This window comes from Plecotus auritus (genome assembly GCF_963455305.1).
Source record: "Plecotus auritus genome assembly, chromosome: 7".
NCBI lineage: Eukaryota > Metazoa > Chordata > Mammalia > Chiroptera > Vespertilionidae > Plecotus > Plecotus auritus.
Window position 1 is genome coordinate 111,985,320 of NC_137774.1, and position 22,337 is coordinate 112,007,656.

At 37.9% G+C, this 22,337-nt stretch overlaps 1 protein-coding gene across 1 annotated transcript in view; it reads left to right on the plus strand.

Annotated features, from left to right (window-relative positions):
* FBXL17 (F-box and leucine rich repeat protein 17) overlaps positions 1 to 22,337 on the plus strand; it is a 491,914-nt gene that overhangs the window by 168,239 nt on the left and 301,338 nt on the right. The window contains exon 6 of the mRNA XM_080679035.1: positions 13,233 to 13,363. Within this exon, the coding sequence (XP_080535161.1) occupies positions 13,233 to 13,363 (131 nt within the window). The remainder of the gene's footprint in view (positions 1 to 13,232; positions 13,364 to 22,337) is intronic.

The following is a 22,337-nucleotide window of genomic DNA, read 5'->3' on the forward strand; positions in this document are numbered from 1 at the left end:
TCAGCCCAGCCTGCACCGTCTCTAATCTGGGACCCCTCGAGGGATGTCCGACTGCCCGATTAGGCCCGATCCTCGGGCCTAAATGGGCAGTCGGACATCCCTCTCACAATCCAGGACTGCTGGCTCCCAACTGCTCGCCTGCCTGCCTTCCTGATTGCCCCTAACCGCTTCTGCCTGCCAGCCTGATCACCCCCTAACCATTCACCTGCCAGCCTGACTGTTGCCTAACTGCTCCCCTGCCAGCCTGTGTGCCCCTAAATGCCCTCCCCTGCAGTCCTGGTCACCCCTAACTGCCCTCCCCTGCAGGTTTGGTCCCCCCTAACTACTCTCCCCTGCAGGCCTGGGTCCCCCCCAGCTGCCCTCCCCTGCAGGCCTGGTCGCCCCCAACTTCCCTCCTCTGCCAGCCTGGTCACCCCTAACTGCCCTTCCCTGCAGGCTTGATCACCCCCAACTGCCCTCCCTTGCAGGCCTGTTCCCTCCCAACTGCCCTCCCCTGTTGGCCTGATCGCCCACAGCTGCCCTCCCTTGCAGGCCTGGTCCCTCCCAACTGCCCTCCATGTTGGCCATCTTGTGGCGGCCATCTTGTGTTCACATGGGGCAGCCATCTTGTGTGTTGGAGTGATGGTCAATCTGCATATTACTCTTTTATTAGATAGGATAGAGGCCTGGTTCACAGGTGGGGACCGGCTGGTTTGCCCTGAAGGGTGTCCCGGATCAGGGTGGGGGTTCCCTTGGGGCGTGGGGTGGCCCGGGCGAGGGGCCTGTGGTGGTTTGCAGGCCGGCCACGCCCCCCAGTGACCCAAGCAGAGGCCCTGGTATCTGGGGTTTATTTATCTTCTATAATTGAAACTTTGTAGCTTTGAGCGGAGCCAATCCTCCTGCTCGCTCAGTGGCCGCAGCCATTTTTGTTGGGATTTATTTATCTTCTATAATTGAAACTTTGTAGCCTTGAGTGGAGGCCTGGGCCTGCCAGGGTGTGTGGAAAGCTTGGCTTCCTCCATTGCTGGGGAAACCCAAGCCTCCTGCTTGCTCTGTGACTGCAGCCATCTTGGTTGGGTTAATCTGCATACTCACTCCTGATTGGCTGGTGGGCGTGGCTTATGGGTGTAGCAGAGTGATGGTTAGTTTGCATATTACTCTTTTATTAGATAGGATAATATTAATTCTGTACTACATTAAACCTTGTTGCTTCAGTTATTCAGTTTGTATAAAGGAATGGACTTCTTGGGATATGGCAGGTATGGGCTTGATTGAAGATTTTTATGTTTGCTAGTTTTTATTTTTAAACAGTTTTTTGGGGGAAGGTGACAGCTAAATGACATGCCCAAGCTTCTGATTTTTTTAAGACCATAATCACATTTAAAGAACTTTTTCAAAAACCTCACATTTTAAAAGTACTTATGCTTGAAAATATGAAATGTTTTCTAAAGGAAAAGAAAAATTATTATTTTTTAGTCAATTTAACATAAGTAACTGAAAGTATGTTCATTCATGCAGCTAACTCAATTTTCATCTTCATTTTCCTACTTATTCAGAGACTAGAAATAAAATATGGACTTTTCTGCTTTTTAAATTTTCAAACAATTGATCAGTTTATACCAGTCTTCGGCAAACTGTGGCTCCTGAGCCACATGTGGCTCTTTGGCCCCTTGAGTGTGGCTCTTCCACAAAATACCATGGCCTGGGTGAGTCTATTTTGAAGAAGTGGCATTAGAAGAAGTTGAAGTTTAAAAAATTTGGCTCTCAAAAGAAATTTCAATCGTTGTACTGTTGATATTTGGCTCTGTTGACTAATGAGTTTGCCAACCACTGGTTTAGACTGTCTTGTTGTAAAGGAAGAACATACTACTTATTTTGCTACTTTAGGGGTGATATTGCTGTTTAGTCAGAGATTATAATTTATTTGTTTCTGATTAATTATAGTACTTGAGTGATATTTTGTATGTGAAAAATACATGTTCTTAAATTCATTAAGCTCTGACATACTAGTATTCTGTAGTGAGTATGACCCTGTGAATACTATGAAGGGGGCCTGTGTTGTATGATCTTGTTTTTGGTTCTTTTTGGTTCTTCTTTAAAAGTTTAGTTAAGCCAAAAACCAAGTGTTGAGACTGTCTGTGCCTGGTCTGGTCCATTAATTTTTTTCTTAAAAGTTTCGAACAGCAAACTACTTATTGCTGTCATCAGAGCTAATGTGTAACCACTGATTGTAGGACCTTGCGCAAATCACCTAATCTCTTTGCCTCAGTTTCCTAACCTTTAAAGTGAAGAAAATGATAGCACCTGCCTTTCTTTAGGGTTGTAGGGGCAGAGTGCTTCACACATCGCTAAAGAAGCAGATGAAAAATAAAATTAATTAATTACTGAGAAAAATATTAATTGCAGCGTATGAAAGTTCTTGTCTTTAGTCCTAATGCACTTAATATTCTTTCATTAAAATAAAAATGAAAAATAATTTTCATGAAAATAAATCTTCCTTAAAAACTTCATGAACCTTGATTCTACCTGAAGGTCAATGCTGGATGTAAAGATTAATAACTGTTTGTCTGCTCTTCCTTTTTTTTCTTTTTTTCCATGCTGATCTTTTAAAGATTATTTAATGATTTATTTAAGTTAACATACTGAACAACTAAAATCGTATTTTTTGATAAAAGTGTTTTAAAAATTCCTACATAGCAATACACAGAATCAGGGGAATACACTGTTGTTCCTTAATATTATTACAAAATTAGTGACTTTGTTTTTTATTTTTCTAAATCAATACAGGCAATGTCTACATAAGTTGTATCAATTTACAACATTTATTTTTCATTCTAAGTCAGTGATACCTGTTCATTGAGGTATTTTTCTTATATTTTATAATTCTGTTACTCATACTCTAGTCATAATGTATATGTGTTTGTGCTACATTTTCATTTCAGCAGCTGCTATAGCAGAGTGTGTTAATGTGACACTAGTAGAATAAATGAATTCATCTTTCAAAATCACTCAGTTTGTGGAAGTTCTCACAAGTAAAATGAACAAATGAGTTTCTTTGTCACATCTTTTTTTGATAAAATGGTTGCTTTGGGCTTCATTTAAATATATAAATATGAAATGAGGAAAGTTGGCAATCTTTTTTGAAAGGGCCTATCTTGGATCTTGGCTTTATATTTTAAATATTATTTTACTCTGCTTATATTATCCTCAGTTCACTCTTTGAATTTTTATTACACACTTGTTTCTAAATTGTTGGTTTTGTTTCAAATATTCTTGTAAAAATGGATTTCAACTATATTTATCTGGTCTCTTAACACATGAGGTCAGTCTTTATCCAAGAAAGACGTTAGGAGTTGTTGCTTTCATGTTCTTTTAGATTTTCAATTCATTCACACTGTGTTTTTGACAGAAGTTTTATTTAAGGATCGGTGTGAGTCTACCTTACTCAGTCTCATGGTTTATGTGTGAAATGTGATACTGGACACAGATGGGATCTCATCTCTAAATCAAAAGAACAGACTATACGAATTAGGGAAACCAGGTTTGAGGCTCAATGAGAATAGTCATAATGTAACTTAATGAAGAAATTTACTACTGAGGAAAAAAAAGTAAGCTGATCTAATTTATTAATTTAAAATAAACAGTTGCTGAGAATTACAGAGTTAATAGAATCTAATTAATTTAAAGCATATTCAATTGATAATAGAACATTGACACTTATATTGACTTATTAGTTTAAAATATTTGTAACAGTGTTTTATTTTTAATTAATTCAACTATCTTATTTAAGCACTATTTTCACTTGACCTGGGCAGATGATCCACCGGAAGTGCCTGCATGTGTGCATATTATCTATCGATTCTCACACACATTTAAACATAGTACATGCCCATTCTGTGTCAATTGGTCATCAATAGAGAATCCAAATAATATGATTTTTGTTTACCCTTTTGTTTAACATTGCATGATGTTTATAATGATGATGTACAGGGGCTCCTGGATACTGAAAGGAAGATTATGTGTCTTTATTGTAGTCGTGTTCTTTGAAAATAGAGAATTCTTTTCTATAGTAACTCTGTATTAGTCAGAGGTTAAGTTCTTTATGCTACAGTAGGAGTGTGTGTTCTGAAATTTTAACTTGGAACCTCATTATGTAACCAGAATTTAAGCCAACATATTGTTACTCGTTTTCCATACTACTTTTTGGAAATAAAGTTTGGTTCTGATCTCCCTCTTCTGCAGACACACTGGCTCAATAATAGAATCCAACAGAGTCGGTTGACTAAAGGCAATTGAGTTCCTCTCCAGCCCAGAGGTATCACAGGCGTTTACACAAAAGTTGTTTATCACAGTATATTTACAAAACCTTCAGAAACATAGCTGCTTCCCCTACTGTAGGCTTCCTTTCAATTGATTGTATCCCAGTGGGCTGATTGGCCAACACATTTTGTTTCCCCCAAGAAAAAGCTCCCCTCTGGAGCTTTCTCTGTTATATTCACTAGAGAAAATGCTTGGTTATTATGTTTGATCAGAGGTACTTTTTCAGGTGGCTATCCATCTTGGATCTTTAAAAATGAAACAATATGCCTGTGCCGGAGAAAGCAGCTCAAGTTTTCACTTTTACAGCTTTCATCTGGCTCAGGAAGAAAACAAGTTGGTTAGCACCCTGGGTTTCTCAGGCAAGGTGCACGAACGAGTACTCTGGCAATTAGAACTCCTGTTAGACTACTCCTTTTCGTTGTTAGAAACTGGCTCCTCTCCCTGCTTCTTTCCTTTTGCTTTGTGCTGGTCCTAGGTCTGTTTGCCCTCAGATCCTTCCTTTCCTCTGAGCATGCTCTTCTATATCATAGGGGCTTCACTCTGCAGGCGGCATTAAGTGGGAAGCAGGAACCCAAAGAGAGGGAAAGCTCTCCCTCCCTTCCTCCAAGGAAGTATTGTTAGTAACAACTGTAGCCACCCCTTGGTCCCAGCCCAGGACAGGTCCCCCACAGCTTCAATTATATGTGTGACCATGGCCTATGGGTCACAGTAACATTGACTCTTCCTTTTGTCCCTCCAGCCTTGGGGTGCCTGTGGCTTCCTGCCATTGCTAAGTCTCTGGCTCACACTAGCCTCTCCAGTTCATCTCCTCAACTTCTCCTTCATCAGAATAACCAGTTTTCTTAATGAAATTCTCTTCATGTAACTTGATAAATACTTGTAGTGGCTTCTGTTTTCCTGCTTAGATCCAATACATCGTCCTCTCTGTATCATTTTGTGTTTCTTACATTTGAGAAAATAGAATTGGTGTTTATTTCCTTTCAGAGAATCTTGTGACAATGGAGATCAAAGCACAAATCATAGAATTGCACATAATAGAAGATTTAAATTAGACTTGACCCTTCTTTAGACTATTACTAGTCATACATCTTTCCTGGATGTAGACAAACTATAACCAGAGAGATAGGGGCAGCTAGCTACATGACAATTAAGACTAATGGAAGTACAAGGCCATGTGAGTGCCAAGAATAGGATAGTGGTCTAGCTGCCTAATATAGAAAGGTAGTTTTTATACATGCTTCTAGCAAGAATAAAATTTAGATGTTTTCCTGAGCTATAATGTATAATGCTAATGCACAGAGGCAAATATAAAGAAAAATATTTGACTAAATAAGTTATTTGTCGTGAACTAGTAATTTGAGTTATTGGTTATAATTTACTAGTTAATTTAAATTATACCTTAATGGTTTTAAATGACAAAAAGTAACATACTATCATGTCAGTATTTTGTATTAAGAAGTAGTGCGTTAATATATAAATCAGTTATAAAATTTTTCCAGTTCATTTGGAAAACATTTGTATTATCTACTTTAATGATGTAATTTCATGTTTTACATTTTTTATATCCAGTAAAACTTTATAAAGATATTTTCTGTTTTACCACTTCTTATTGGTAACTGATATACTGCCTATAATATAGTCATCAAATTAGACTTTTAGATCATTCACTTCCAGCTCCTAACCTTGGGTGTTATTAGGGAGTCAGGAACTAAAATTTACCAATTCCAGCTAGAAGGGGTCAATTGGGGGGAAAAAAGGGACATATGTAATACTTTCAACAATAAATATTTTAAAAAATTACCAGTTCCAAATTTAAATATATTGTAAACCAAATGCTGTTGCTTCTTGGAATTGTTACTGTAGAACAAAAGTAAAACTCAATGTAACAAATGGGATCTGATTCAGTGTTTGGAGAGTTCCTCATGTGGATTTTGGGCACAAATCCTTATGTTCACTTTAAAAAGTTTGAGTCTTCTTAGGCTTTTTTCATCTGTAAAGCGTTAATTCTTTCATTATCATAGGCAGTGCTTGGATAGTGCCATGGATAATTAAATCAAATAAAATGCCAGAAATGAACAATGTGAAGGAAATAGTATTTTCTCCATACCTGCATCTAAATTTTTTTTAGGAATGACCTGATCGATTTATTTTTAGATTATTAACTTCAGACTTGTCTTACAACTAGAAAAGGGGTATTTGGGGCTTTATTTGGAAACTTCGGGTGGAGGGGATAGTGCAGGAAAGAATTACACATAGGCTTTGGAATGTTTCTTCTCTGACAGATGGTTTAGAGACTGAGAGGAGAGAAAGCTGCTAATGGGTGGGGTTAGCTGTGCTCTTCCTGGGTGACGGAGGGTGCTCCACATCTATGGGGTAACCCTCACCTCCGAGAGAAGCTGCAGGTGCCTGTTGACAGGGCCTCATGCTGCTCCTCTTTGTGTTGGGAAGCATTTTTTGGGAGTATGGAAGGCCCAAGTGGCTCAGCTTGGTGGTTATCATCTGGGTGCCAGGGCTTTTTCTGAAACAACGTGGTCACAGAAGAGGAACACTCATTTCTGAAATTCAGGCTTAGGCACTTTTTTCTTGGAGCTTTGATTTTAGGCCGAGACCCAGAAATGAGAGTGTAAGGCTAAGAGATTTTCTATGTGGAGGTGAATTCTAGTTGCATATTTTAAACCAGGAAGAAAGAAAGAAAGAAAGAAAGAAAGAAAGAAAGAAAGAAAGAAAGAAAGAAAGAAAGAAAGACATTTTAATTTAGAGAGTGGGTACAACATTTCCATAACATATTTGGAATGACAGAAAATAAAAACATATGCCAGAATATTTTTTTCAATTAAAAATCATCATTATCATGCCTCTGTTTTTCAGCTTTACACGTTTAGAAATAAAGAATGGAATACTTTTTTTTTGCTCTAATAGTGTAAAATCAAGAGGTCAGTGTGCAGGTTACTTGGCTTGGATATGATAAGTTTTCATGTTGGGGCTAATGGCATTTCAGTTATTTTACTGTTATTAAAAACTAGAAGCCCGATGCATGAAGATTCGCGCCAGAATGGGCCTTCCTTTCCCTGGCTGCTGGCACCGCCTTTGCTCTGGCCGGAGCCACCTTTCCGCCTTCCCATGCTGCTCAGAGGCCTGGAGCGGCCACGTATGCAAATTAACCCACCGTCTTTGTTGGGTTAATTTGCATACTCACTCCTGATTGGCTGATGGGCGTCGCAAAGTTACAGTCAATTAGCATGTTACTCTTTTATTAGGTAGATAAAGTTGCAGCCTTACCTGGTTTGGCTCAGTGGATAGAGCATCAGCCTGAGGACTAAAGGGTCCCAGGTTCGATTTCAGTCAAAGGCACATGCCCAGGTTGCAGGTTTGATCCCCAGTAGGGGCGTGCAGGAGGCAGCTGATCAATGATTCTCATCATTGATGTTTCTATCTCTCCCTCTCCCTCCCTCTCTGAAATAAATAAAAATATATTTTTAAAAATAATAAAGTTGCAAAACTTTTATTTGGGATATAGTTCTAAAACTTTCAGCACATCATATTGTGGTATGTGGATGCAAGTGACTAAAATGGGTTCAAAATTCCATGAACTATCTTTTTTTTTCAAATAGATCTCTGAACTTGGTGTGAGGAAATTGACAGAGAAGTACACAACCAGTCCAGTTAGATGAAGTGTTCTCTTTTCCTTGCACTCATTTTTGACTTAATTTACCCTTAATTGATTTGAACTCTGGTTTATTTTTCTTATTTAAATTAAACAGTGTGAACATTTTATTTTTTAATTGAAGAATAGTTCTGTTTGTCAGCTTTTGCTCTATAAAAAGTGGCTGGGCTTCTCAATGCTGCTAATTCTTAGTGTTCTTTGTAGCTTGTTATGAGCTCTATAAATCTTATGTGGAGAAAAGAAAGGAATTTGGGAGAAAGAAAAGTATTAGAAAAAAAGTCAATTAGAGGCTGCGCTGCCTGCCAGAGTGGAAAAGGAGGAGCAGAGCACCCTTTCTGAATTGGTACAAGGAGCAGAAATCCAATTAACAAATTCACATTTCTGCAGCAGAAGACAGTGATTAAAATTTTGGTGAACTACTCAAAATTCTTGCCACACACATCAGAACTCTTGACAACTTACGGAGGTTTTTTATTTTTATTTTTTCATTTTTAATGGTCTTCATTTTAAGAACAGATATGTAAATAGAGAACTGATTATGCTTCTTGTTCTAAAACGGCCTTTAATTATGCAGAATGAGAATGTTGTTTTATATTATTTAATGCTGGGGGGGGTGTAGAGAGTGAGGGGGGACGGAGGGGGGGAGGTGAGGGAGAAGACAAAGAGGAGACCCCTAAGTAGTTGTAGCAGGAAGGGAACTTTGCTCCCATGGTCCCTTGACAGTTGTTGCCAATCGATGATTCCTGCCTGATGGGCATAGTTATGTGAGGACGGCCTAGTTAGTAATTTGTGTCAAGGCAAGTATATTATATTTCTAAGACTCACCAATTTTTCCTCTCTCTAAAGTAATCAGGAAGTGAAATCTGTTTTAAAATGTTGAACACAGCTCTCTGAGCACAGTGAGAACAACTTTTCAAAACCTGGGAAATAGAGCTGAGTTAGTTTAACAGATGTCAGGGAGGGGATGGGGTGATCATTGTAGGGCTTCAATGGGCAAGCTCTGGGATTCCTTTCTGCAATTGAAATATTTTTGTTTCCTAAAGGTTTCAGACAAGGTGGGCAATATGATTGAAGTTATTTAAGGAATATTAACCTGGCTGGTGATGTGGCAAGAAGGAGTTAGAAGGGAAAGCTCTGAAGAGAAGCAGTGCAGTAAAGTGTCCTAAAATGCAAAACAGAATGTGAAAAAAATGGCAAAAGATGTCAGATCCAGTAGGAGAATGGAAGGACCAAACAGGCCTTGGATTTGGAAATAAAGCAAAAAGACAGCAGCCTGGTGTGAGTAAGAGGCAGCGATTGGAAGGAATACCGAGTGAAGGTGCCAGATAATTCACATGGTCACTACTGTGGGTGGGATAGCATTAAGACCCTGGAAGTCCTGTTTTCATGATGAGAAAAATATCATTGTCTCTGCTAGGCATTCGGGCTCTCTACTTAAAAGCTTCCATTTCTCACCGAGGCTCTTAGTTCTATGAGGTGCTGGGCAGGATTTGCCTGATGTCTTAAGTGTGGTTTATTCAGCTTTTATTACCATCTCCATACTCGAATGCCAGCTTTAACCAAGCTGAGGCGCAGGCCTCGTTGATGAGCAGAAGGGATGCCCTTTAGTCTCTGTCTTGCCAATCAAGTTCTTCTCTAAATGTAGGTATCAGACCCTGTCAAAGTGTGAAAGCCTTCCTATGCTCAGGGACAAGAATTCCCTCTCTGCCCCTTCCCTTCCCATCCGCAGCAGTCTTAGTTTTCTTTCATATTTTTTCAGTTTACCATTCAAGGACCCATACTAAAACCCCCTTCCGTTCTCCTGTGTCTCCCTCCCTGCCTCTAGCAGGAGGATCTCCCCCGTTTTCTCATAGTGCCTTTCTCTAATACCAGTCTCTGGGTGCCTTTGGTCTCTCCAGTAACCACCTTGGCAGTCTGACAGGTGATTGGCTGATGAGTGTGTGGTACTGATCTACAGCTCCAGTTAACCCTGTCCAGGCAGCCTGTCTTAACCCTTGGCTTTGATCTCTAAAGATTACAATTGATTGCCCTAAACTCAGCTCCAGTGAAGCCAGTATCTGCAGGGCTGGCAAGAAGTAAATTAGGTACTAGTTGACATTTGAACATATTTAACTATACAGACGTATTTAGTCTTTTCAAAAATTATCACCTCCAACTGGCATCACATAAATTATCATGTTAGCCTGAAACAGTGGGACATCCCTGCTATCTGTCTTTGCCAAGATTCTGTGAGTCCTCTTCTGTTGCTTCATCTACTGGAGGCAACCTGGATAACTGAGAATTTTGTTTTATTTTTTTACTTTTCCAGAGTCTTAAGAAAATTTGGAAGTCATTTAAGGTCTTTTTATAATCCTCTAAGCCTGTGTTTCCTAGGTAACATTTTAGTGTCTCATTTTATACTTAAGTACATATACGTCATACCTATCATTGACTGATTTTAGTCTTATGACCCTAATTGATTAAAGTAATATTTTTCCAAATAAAAGTGGTATTAAACTGAAAGTTGATTACCTACATTCTGACTTGAGTTTCTTTTAAGATACTTTACAAAATGTTTAAAAACTGGAGGGAAATATTTAGAAGATCTTGTGTTGTATGGCTTTGCTTCTTCAAATCCTTTGTGATTTGTATAACCCAAGACTACCAATGAATTTATAAGGAAAGTAAGTTTAATTAAAATGTCAGTTTCCTACATGTAATTACTTGTTTCAGACTGTGAAGGATTATTTTAGGTAGCATTTTATGAAACCCTGGAGGGCACTATTATGAAATCCCCATAGCAAGGGAAAGAATGTGATGGATTTGACAGAGCTGTTTGTGGAGTTTTGCATGAAAATGCCACATCTCATACAGGTGTTCAGTATGTGTCTTCCTGGAACTGCCTTTGGATGCTGTCATATTTCAAGCTGAACTGGCTAAAATGGTCATGGGAAGGCCACATACGCATAGTCAGTGACTGTCAGCTCATGGAAAAATGAGCCGTAATTGAATCCAAGAGTAAAACACTCTTCAGGATCTCAGTAGAATGCTGTCATGCGGGAACCCAAGTCAATCTATTTCCTCATACATGAGTCTGTGCTCCATTGATGGGGTAAGAAATGTTCCATTTATGGACAAGAAGGATATAGGCCCAGTGTCATTGTCTGACCCCCTGCACTGGGGAAGAGGCCTGGCTGCAGGATTTCCCATAGCTCAGGAGCCAATCAGCCAGACTTAGAGTTTTATCACATGTAGATAGTTACTGGAATGGTTACTCCTTGCCATTCCATTCTTCTAGAAGATATCTTTACATTTCCCCAAGTCTGTAAGATAGTTTAGATTTGCTAACATCTCTCTCCTTATTGTCTGTACTTTAATAAGTTGTTCAAACCCCTTTGGTCCTCAGTTATCTTCCCTCATGTGAGGGAACTGAACTGGCACTAAAAACGTACCATTTTCTTTTCCATGGAATTTTATTGTATGTTTCTACTCTGATGGAGGAAGTAATCTTTTTTATTGTGGTAAAAAGTACATAACATGAAGTTTACCTTTTTAATAATTTTAAAGAGTAAAGTTCATGGTGATTAAGTACATTTATACTATTGTGATAAAGAAATATTTTACAGTGGAGGAAGCCAAAAGATATGTAAGAATTCACATAGAAATTTTGTGTCAGAAGCTGTGCTGGTTCGAAATACACATGTATAGGAGATATTTTTTGTGTCTTGGTAAAAATTTTATGATTGTGTGACTTTCTAGTGACTATAATAAAGGATAATTAAGAAAACACAGTGGAATTCTCTGTGTATTGTATGTGGTATATTCAACAGTTCACAAAATACGTACATGGTTATACATAGCAAAATTCATCCTTAACATTCTTAGGTTTAATAGTCATGCTTCAGGTATTTTCAGGCAGCCCTGGAGGCCTTTCCTGTATTTCTGATTTTGCTGTGGTGCAGACATGAGGCTGCTTTCAGGGCATGAGCCCAGCAAGCCACCCGCACCTGCAATTCGGAGGCTATTTGGTTTTTCATATGTTCTCAGAACAGTACATCTCCAACAGCAAAAAGGTTTTGGGTGTTGGGATTAAAAATACTCTGTAAAAAGAGCTAACTGTGGAAATAATGTGGTTTAAGAAAATGGTGGTTTTTATATAGAAAATGAATGGCTACATCAGAGCTACCGGTCTTCCCAGAAAGTACTTCCTTGGCAGCTGAAGCTACACGTAGAGGAGGGGCCTTTGTGGACCAAGCGCCTCCTCTGTGCTTTCCTGAGCATATGCTTCTAGAGGAGGGCAGCAACCCTCCATGTTTAAAGGGACTAAGAATATTCCCCTTCTCTTAAGAGAAACCTGGCTTATCCTCAAACCTTCTGTAATAATTTTTTATTGCTGAGCAGTTACCACAAACTTAGCAGCTTAAAACAATGAACATATATTTATCATCTTACCGTTTCCATGGGTTGGGAGTTCAGACAGTACAAGCTGGTTTTTGTCCAGCGTCCCACAAGGCCTTCATCAAGGTCTCAATTGGAGTTGCATTTCTTTCAAGAGTTTAGATCCTCTTACAAGTAAATGTTATTAAGTAAAAATAGCTTATTTGAAATGTAGTTCATTTGAAGAGGATAATTAAGATCCTACCATCTTTGTGTAAACAATATGTTAATTTCCTTTAGAGACTAAACATCAGGGGAAGACAGGAAACATCAGGAAACTAGAGAAAATGAAGAACTGGGGAAAGTGGTACCTAGATAAACTTTACTTCTTAACATGTCTTACTGCTTTCGACATGGTGAAACACACAACCTGGAATAGTACAGTTTTTGGAGTACACTGATAAAATAGCACCAAGATATTTCTGAATTAACTACTTAATTCATATTTCATCTTTTAAAAAATGAGAAAACCTATGCAAAAGTGGCATTATAATCATGAAGATACATATCTGAAATCAAACAGTATTAAAGAGAATAATCTTATCAGTTTGTGGGTACATAATATAATACATTTAACAGCTTCCCCATGTATTAGATTGCTAGCTTTTTATTTTTATTATTTCTCAATAAGATCTGTTTGATTTTAATGTGTTATCATTCATATATTCACGATATATTTCTGCCCTCATTTCTCACTTACTATGTAAAATAGTATTTAAATAGTTTATTATCTATTTTAAATATTGTACTATGATACCCTGTTATCTACTTTAAATATTGTACTGTGATTCTCTGCTTTGAGAATGAATGTAACGTTTACTTTTTTCATCTTTCATTTTATTTATCTCATTAGCTAAGGAACCTCTCCAGCTTGGACCTACGTCATATCACTGAACTGGATAATGAAACCGTGATGGAAATTGTCAAGAGGTGCAAAAATCTTAGCTCTCTCAATCTCTGTCTGAACTGGATCATAAATGACAGGTAACAAATGTAATATCTTAAAAACAGTTTTCCAGAAGAAAATATGTGTTCTATGTACCAAATACTAATTAGCATTATAACAAGGCATGTCAACTTTAAGGAAAATTTAAGGTAGCCATGCCTTTTCAAGTAGATGTTTAAGTTTTGAGAACCTAGCTGTTTATTTTTAATTTATCCACTGCGTGTATTTGCAACACAGTTTTCATATGCTAAGATTAAAATGTTTGCCTAAAAAGTTGTAACAACAGAAGTCTGTTGAATTTTTTTCTTTGTCACCCATCCAGGATATATTGCTATTTGTTACTTTAATATATTTGTTCACTTATCAAGGAAAATGATTCTTAGAAATTGTTTCAAACATTATACACACAGATCCTTTCTCAAGGATGACATCTTGTTCTCTGTATATATATAATTTGTTTTGAAAGTAGAGGTCATGTGATGGACATAGAGTAAAAATGTGTATAACTGGCAGTTTTTTTTTTTCATATAAACAGTGATAAAATTATATTTCTTTGAAATGTTGCATGAAGGGAAAAAAGATTCAAGAACCCTTGAGGGTAGACATTTTTCTTTTTAAATAATGAAAACAACTGCAAAGTAGTTAACTACTGTACTATTACTGATTAGTTTAGGTAAGCTCTTATATATATAGACACAAGACAGGTTTTTGCCTAGTAACTTTTCCAGACTAAGGTTTCTTTAAAGATAGACCACCAAAAATATTTTGCTTTCAAAATAGAAAGCACTATTTCAGCTAAAATTAGAACATATTTAGATTTAAATGTTTTTTTCACCAATAGCAACAATAATTTAAGTTTGTGTCTGATAATGCTTTAATTTTAAGACACTTTCCCCTTCCACTTAAAAAAAATAAAATTATATAGGTTTCACCTCCCTCCACTTTTAATTTCCTTCTATACTTTAAAAATAATATTGCATAGTATCTGTTTTCCCCAACTATGGCAATTCTAAATATGTTTTCTTAAATTACCCTGCATTACTCTTTAAAGTATGTAATAGCCTTTGACTTGGCTCTGTCTTGAAAAATTTACTAATCTAGAATGGACACATAGTCATCCTATCTAATAAAAGAGTAATATGCAAAATAACCATACACCCACAAGCCATGCCCACCAGCCAATCAGGAGCAAGTATGCAAGATGGCTGCGGCCACGGAGAGAGCAGGAGGCTTGAGTTGTCCCCGACGATGGAGGAAGCCAAGCTTCTGCAGCCCTGGCCTGCCTTGGTCTCCACTCAAGGCTACAAAGTTTCAATTGTAGAAGATAAATAAATCCCAGATACCAGGGCCTCCTCTTGGGTTGCCTGGGGGGGCGAGGGGGTGCGTGGCCAGCCTGCAAACTACCACAGGCCCCTTTTCCAGGCTGCCCCATGCCCCAAGGGAACCCCCACCCTGATCTGGGACATCTTTCAGGGCAAACCAGCCTGCCCCCACCCGTGCACCAGGCCTCTATCCTATCTAATAAAAGAGTAATATGCAAATTGACTATCACTCCAACACACAAGATGGCTGCCCCCATGTGGACACAAGATGGCTGCCACAAGATGGCCAGCAGGGGAGGGCAGTTGGGAGAGACCAGGCCTGCAAGGGAGGGCAGTTGGGAGGGACCAGGCCTGCAAGGGAGGGCAGTTGTGGGCGATCAGGCCTGCAGGGGAGGGCAGTTGGGGTGACCAGGCTGGCAGAGGAGGGAAGTTGGGGGTGACTGGGCCTGCAGGGAAGGGCAGTTGGGGGGGACCCAGGCCTACAGGGGAGAGCAGTTGGGGGGGTGTACCAGGCCTGCAGGGGAGGGCAGTTAGGGGCAAACAGGCTGGCAGGGTAGCAGTTAGGCATCAATCTGGCTGGCAGGGGAGTGGTTAGGGCAGTGGTTGGCAAACTTACTAGTCAACAGAGCTAAATATTAACAGTACAACGATTGAAATTTCTTTTGACAGCCAAATTTTTTAAACTTAAACTTCTTTTAACGCCACTTCTTCAAAATAGACTCACCCAGGCCGTGGTATTTTGTAGAAGAGGCACACTCAAGGGGCCAAAGAGCCGCATGTGGCTCGCGAGCCGCACTTTGCCGACCACTGGGTTAGGGGGTGATCAGGCGGCAGGCAGAAGCGGTTAGGGGCGATCAGGAAGGCAGACAGGCGAGCAGTTGGGAGCCAGCAGTCCTGGATTGTGAGAGGGAAGTCCAACTGCCCGTTTAGGCCTGATCCTACTGGGATTGAGCCTAAACGGACAGTCGGACATCCCTGGAGGGGTCCCTGATTGGAGAGGGTGCCGGCTGGGCTGAGAGACAACCCCCCCCTCCCGTGCATGAATTTCATGCACCAGGCCTAGTCATTTATAAAAGGTGTTTTTTTTAGTAACAGCCTCTGTATGAAGTATATCAAAATCTAAAGGAAATTGATAAAATTTTCTAAAATAAAATTCTCTATAATAAACATTCTTCATAAAAAATTATATGACAACTTTAAAATCTTTTAAATGTGTTTCATAACAACTAATACAATAAAGTACATAAAAATTATCCTGTGGTTTAGGTGTTTACCATTAGCTTAATATTGAGATAAACTTCCTAGTAAAGCATCAGATTAAAAGGAGAAAACTGTTTCTGCAACAAAATGACTATGAAAATGATTGTCTTTTATTTCACACAGTTTTCGGTGTACCTGCTGTGTAGCCAAGTCAGTTACTCGGAGAGTAAATAAGATAATAAGATTCAGCTCATCAATGATTATATGGGTTATCTCAGAACCGTTACACTATAAACATTTTGTTAGATTTGTACCATTTAAGCAAATATATTTAGGGATTTCCAATCCACAAGCCTTCTTAAAAAACTTACTTAGTTTTTACAAATGAAACCGTTCTCACTTGGCCTTTTCTTTCTTTGGTTAGGTTCCATCTACCAAACCTCTTACTGTTTCAGTCAGTTTTTCCTACTTAGCTGTAATGGGTATTCGGTATTTGATCCTAAATATATGTGCTGTAGAGATATAGTTTCAAGGAATTAAAGTATATTTTTATGTTTTTAATGGGAAAGTTTGGATTAATTGAGAAAACATGCATTCAATGAGGTTGAGTAGTAGAGTTTTAAAGATCAGACTCCTAGGTTTTAATTACACTGCTCCCACTTATCCTGTGTACTATAATCGAAGTTTCGAACATTCAAACCCACTTTGCAGTATCATCTAAATTACTCATCTTATTGTTCTTGCCATACTCTTTCACTAAGCTAAGTAATAATTGTAATTATATTGGTATAAATCTAGGACTTCCCATCAGATTTAATTGTAATTTTAGCACTTAGCTCAGATGGGCTAGTAACCTTTCATATAGAGGGCACTGGGATGTACTAATGCATTTAACCTATCAATTAGCATCTTTTTTACATCTGTTCATTATTATCCTCTACTAAATCAGAAGCATTTATGAACCCCTACTAAATACTTGGTACAGTGTTTGTCTGTGGGCACTGAGTCCCTGCTGCTGTCATGGTTGCTCTCTAGGTGCCATAAGACATAATGAGTGAGATAATAGTGAGCTATGGTAGGATAAAGGGGAGAAGAGTAACTTTATTACCCAGGTAATTAATAAGCACTTTACACATGTTCTCATTTAATTATTTTAACAGCTTTTGTTATGGTATTCCTATTAAATGGAGAGGATTTGCTTGACTTTCCTTTGGCTTTTCTGATGGATGTATTTTTCCGTCATTGCTGAAGTAAAAACTGGTGAAGACAAACAAGAGAAAGCAAATAGCTAATGAGTTAGTATTTCATTTCATAGTTAGGATTCACACACAAGTGATACTTATATGTAAAATTTTTAGTTTTTTAAAACTTAATCTCATTATTTTCTCTCATAATTAAAGTATGATAGAACCTTTTGATAATATGTTATACAGTATATATAGTATATGTAAAAAGGACCTATGTTTAATGCTTTAATAAGGGATTCCTTTGACACTCTTCTCAGATATTAGATATAAGTTTTATCCTGGATTTAAAAGTTTTTAAGACATTCTTTTGAAGTTCAAAAATTTTAAATATGTAGTAATTGACGGTCTTGACTATTCAGCTCATGGTGCCTTTTAGCATTTCCAGGTTCTTGAATTGATCTGTGTGACTAAGACATGCTGTTTTTTATCTTTGTTTTTCTAAAAGTGCTTTTTGTGTGTTGAGAGTTAAACAGCATGATATTTTCTTGTATTCAGAAGGATGGTCTAGTAGTCATTTGACATTTACCATTGCTTTTGAATACAAATACAATCTAAGTGGTTTATAAAAAGAAGACACTGACTATTTCTACCAGTGATTTAAATTAAACATCTGGTTTTTATGTCTCCTCTATTCTCTCTGCCTCCAAGTTTATTGAAATGTTTATTTGTATTTGATATAAATCTTTTATTATTTCACATCCAATTTGGTTTTCATTGTTTTGGCACAGAGTCAAAAGCAGCATGCTTTGGATGTAAAAAAACTGATGTGTGAAAAAATTGAATGGTTCTGAGTACTTTTATAGTGATATGCTTATAATGGCTCTTTTGTTCTCTTTTGCTAATAAGAATTAAGTGAAATCTAATTGATTTTAATAGATATTTACAAAATATATTTTTAATATTGAAATGGGCTATTAAAGTGGGAATTAATTTTCCCATTTTCAGTTTTTAACATTAGTCCTGAAAACAAAGTTCAATCATATGATGTATATGCCCATTATCAAATACATGATTCTTTCATTGACAGTAGACACCTTTTCTCATGAATTAAGATAACAGTAGAGGATAACAATATAAGAGAATTGAAAAATTCTCTAATATCCATCGTTAAAGTCACAAACCATAGCACAAGTCAAGCTGGTTGTTAAAGTAAATTATGTTGCCAAGTAGTTGATCTTGCCTAGCTAGAGATTTTTTCTTTGTATTTGCAACTTTTAAAAAAAATATGTTAGCCGAAACCGGTTTGGCTCAGTGGATAGAGCGTCGGCCTGCGGACTGAAAGGTCCCGGGTTCGATTCCGGTCAAGGGCATGTACCTTGGTTTTGGGCACATCCCCAGTGGGAGGTGTGCAGGAGGCAGCTGATCGATGTTTCTCTCTCATCGATGTTTCTAGCTCTCTATCCCTCTCCCTTCCTCTCTGTGAAATATCAATAAAATATATTTTTAAAAAAAATATGTTACATTTATCGAACATTCTTTAAGGAGTTAATTTGCTGTGCGAATCTTGTGTTTCTGTAAAGGAGGCTATGGCATCAGTGGGCACTCTAAAACTTGGATCTTAGACTGTTCTGACCAGTTTCTTTCAAGTATAAAATAACATTTGCAATATGTTGGTATTTCACTTTATGTATACTAGTGTTTAAAATAGTAACTATAGATATTTTCTCTTTAAATAAAACTTTTAAGATCACTTGAAGTTGCAAACTTGTGGGCCACAGCTGAGTTTAGTCCACAGAGCTGTTTTGTTTGGCCTATATGATATTTTAAAAATTGAATTATTTGCCAACACTTTAAACATTGACATAGTTCACATGAAAATTATGAATTTCAGCCTTCTCTTGGAAAAGGTGCATGTCTAGCAACATTGGACCACATTTCCTCATGTCAACAATTTTCCCAGGATGAGGAATGTGCTGTTCTCTTTGGCCATTCTCCATTTCCTCACCATTCCAGCATGATCTGTTATTTCATACTATCTGCCTGTCTCCACCCAATCTACAATTCTCCTTTATTAACATTCAGAATGTAGAGATTTTTAGGAATTTCTGATTTTAAATTGAATAGGTTTTAAAATTGAGTCTGATAAAATATATTCAGAGCTAATAGAGTTAATCAGTTTGTTTTTTTTAAATAATTTATTGATATTTTACAGAGAGGAAGGGAGAGGGATAGAGAGTTAGAAACATCGGTGAGAGAGAAACATCTATCACAGGGGTGGGCAAACTTTTTGACTCGAGGGCCACAATGGGTTCTTAAACTGGACCGGAGGGCCGGAACAAAAGCATGTATGGAGTGTTTGTGTGAACTAATATAAATTCAAAGTAAAGGAGCGGAGGGGAGAGCAAGAGAACCGGATAGAACAGCCGGATCCGGCCCGCGGGCCGTAGTTTGCCCACGGCTGAAGCTGCCTCCCGCACACCTCCCACTGGGGATGTGCCCGCAACCAAGGTACGTGCCCCTGACCGGAATCGAACCCGGGACCCTTCAGTCCGCAGGCTGACGCTCTATCCACTGAGCCAAACCGGTTTCGGCTAGAGTTAATCAGTTTACCTAAATTGTTTCTCCATGATTTCAGGCATCAGAACTTTGGCCAACAGGTGCAAGTTACAGGGGAAAACAGGACTCAGCTTAAAATAAGTTAAAACCTTTATTTTCATTGACTGCCTTCCAAAAGGGAGAACTCACTCCCACTTAGGATTCAAACAAGAGTGTTATAAAAAAAAAAAGTTTCCTGAATTATAAAGAAAGTTGAACTACTTTACTGAACTCCCTCGACTTCAAACCCGTGATTTAAAACAAATTTATTTGCAGTGCTTAGTATTTAATTCATGATTCTTATGTTTATAATATTAAGAAAAATCTTAATATTCTTTCTCTTTTGCTTTCCTGTGCAGCCCTTTTTAGCCTTTTAGGAATACTCAGGTTGAGTATGGAAAGTGACAGGTTCCTCACCACCCCTTTCAGGGGGACTGACAGCACCCTGGCTCACATAAAACTCAAGGTGGCATTCTATAAAGTCTTTTCTAACTCCCTTGATCTTCTCTGGGTGTTTATTCTGTTTCTTCTTTCAAATTTCCATCGATTCAATAAAAAACGGTGACATTTAGAAATAAAGTTCAGAGAGGATTTGAGCAGGTGTTGGTGATATAAAGTATTTGCTGAGTGCCCATTGTGTTTTATTTCCAGGAATTGTTTTTGAACATATGCTATATATTGTACTTATAAGTGTTTGAAGACCCGGTGGATAATCTACCATCTTCCTGTGAATGTCATGTCACAATGGACTTCAAATTTTATTTCATTTCAATCCCCTAATATTACTTAATTCTCCTAGAGACTGAGGTTTAAAGATTGCCCAAGGAGGACACACTGTTCATTAAATCAGCAAGCATAGTTGAATTTGACTTTGAGAATATTTTTTTTCTGTTAAAGTTAAGTGGTTTGGAGGAGAGGAATACTTTTCACCTTGGAGTATTGAATGTGATATTGGAGCAGTTTTCTCCTTATAAAAGCTTGAAAACTAGAAATGAGAGGCAGAAAAAATAATGCCGACCATGGAAGCAGCTCTGTGGTGGAACTTACATGCCTGCGTAGAATGTGGAGCAGTCTGTCTGCATACATTTGGTGCCTAATTATATGGCTGGGCCGCTTAGATGGAACTTAACTAAAACTGAATTTTGCTTATTTCTGTAACCTATTGCATAGTTCTGTGTTCTATGATATTGTATGTTCTATGGTATTTATTTATATTTTTGCAAAAATAGTAAGGAATACATTTTACCAAGTTCTGGGAGGATTGTAGGAACAGAAAGGAGTCTTTCTGAACTAATGACACTTGTTTGAGGTTGGCGCACTTTTTAACACTCTTTTATATTCACAGTTATTTGTAAGAATATCCCCAGAAAATGGTATGGTGTTAGAGTAACTACTATTCAGGCTCCGAAATTGTTTACAAAGGTGATGTCTTCAAATGCATTTGAAACCATGGTTGGTTTTTGTAGTGCTAGTGAGCTCAGAGTGTATATGTCCTCTCCTTTGGACCAAGGATGATAACAACAGCTAATAGTAGCTGCCAGTTATTCCAACCTGGGCCATAGAATGTGCTAAGTGTTTATATACAATGTCTTATTTAATCTTTACAACAATCCCGAGGAAGAAATTAACCTCATTTTCAAATGAAGGATTTAAGGCTCAGTGAGGTTAGACAGCTCGCTGTAAATGGTGGAACCGGGACTGGGATCCAGTTTGGTGTGTCTTGAAAGTTCAACCTGTAACCAGGCGATGTTCACTGTCTTCCAGTGCCTTGTTCTGCCTCAGACCTGGAGTGGCTGATGCTCCTGATTGGTTCAGGACCACTGCTTTTGTGGAATTCTGTCAGGTTCAGCATTTCTGCTGCTGCTGCTTCCTTCTGTGTACCAGTGCCCTGGTGTGGATAAGTTTATGGTCAGACCTCAGATGATGCTTGAGCATTTTGAACCTCATTAGAATTGTACCTTCACTTTTCCCTATGGGATATCTGAGAGGGGACACGTTTTTGGATATCTTACTGCATACACAGAGTTGTAGTTTTTAAAAATTAATTTATCATTATTGTTGAAAGTATTACAGATGTCCCCTCTTTCCCCCTCATTGACCCATCCACCCTGCTCCAGCCCCCTCCCTAGGCCTTCACCGCACTATTGTCTGCCCATGGGTTATGAGTTGTAGATTTTTAAAACAACTAATCTTGTAATAAAATTAGTTTTTCTCCAACAAACCCATTTGTAAATACTATTTATTTCCTTCTAAGTTACTTGAGGAAAAGTTGAAAGTTTTGTGTCTTGTACCATACCTGATTCATGGTTGGAATCAGAAAAAATTTCACATATGAAATTTGAATATGTATATAAGCATGTGATGATACTCATTTACTTTAAAAAATTTTACCATATAAAAATGCATCCTGTCAGTTATAGCAAATACTTAACCATTTCAGAGTAAAGGAGAATACTGGGTATATTACTGAGTTTAAAAAAAAGGCAGTTACCTTTATTAAAAGTTTTAGTACCTTTGGTAAGAAATAATTGCCATAAATAATATGTATTGTTTTTCTAGTATATATGGCTTTATTTTTCTGTAAAAGGGAAGTTTCTCTGATAAAATGATTTGTGCATTCATCTGCCGGCGAAATTTTTAGTGTATTCAAAGTAAATGAACTTCTTTGTTTTTTGGTATGTAGTGATATTGGTTCTGACATTGGTCCT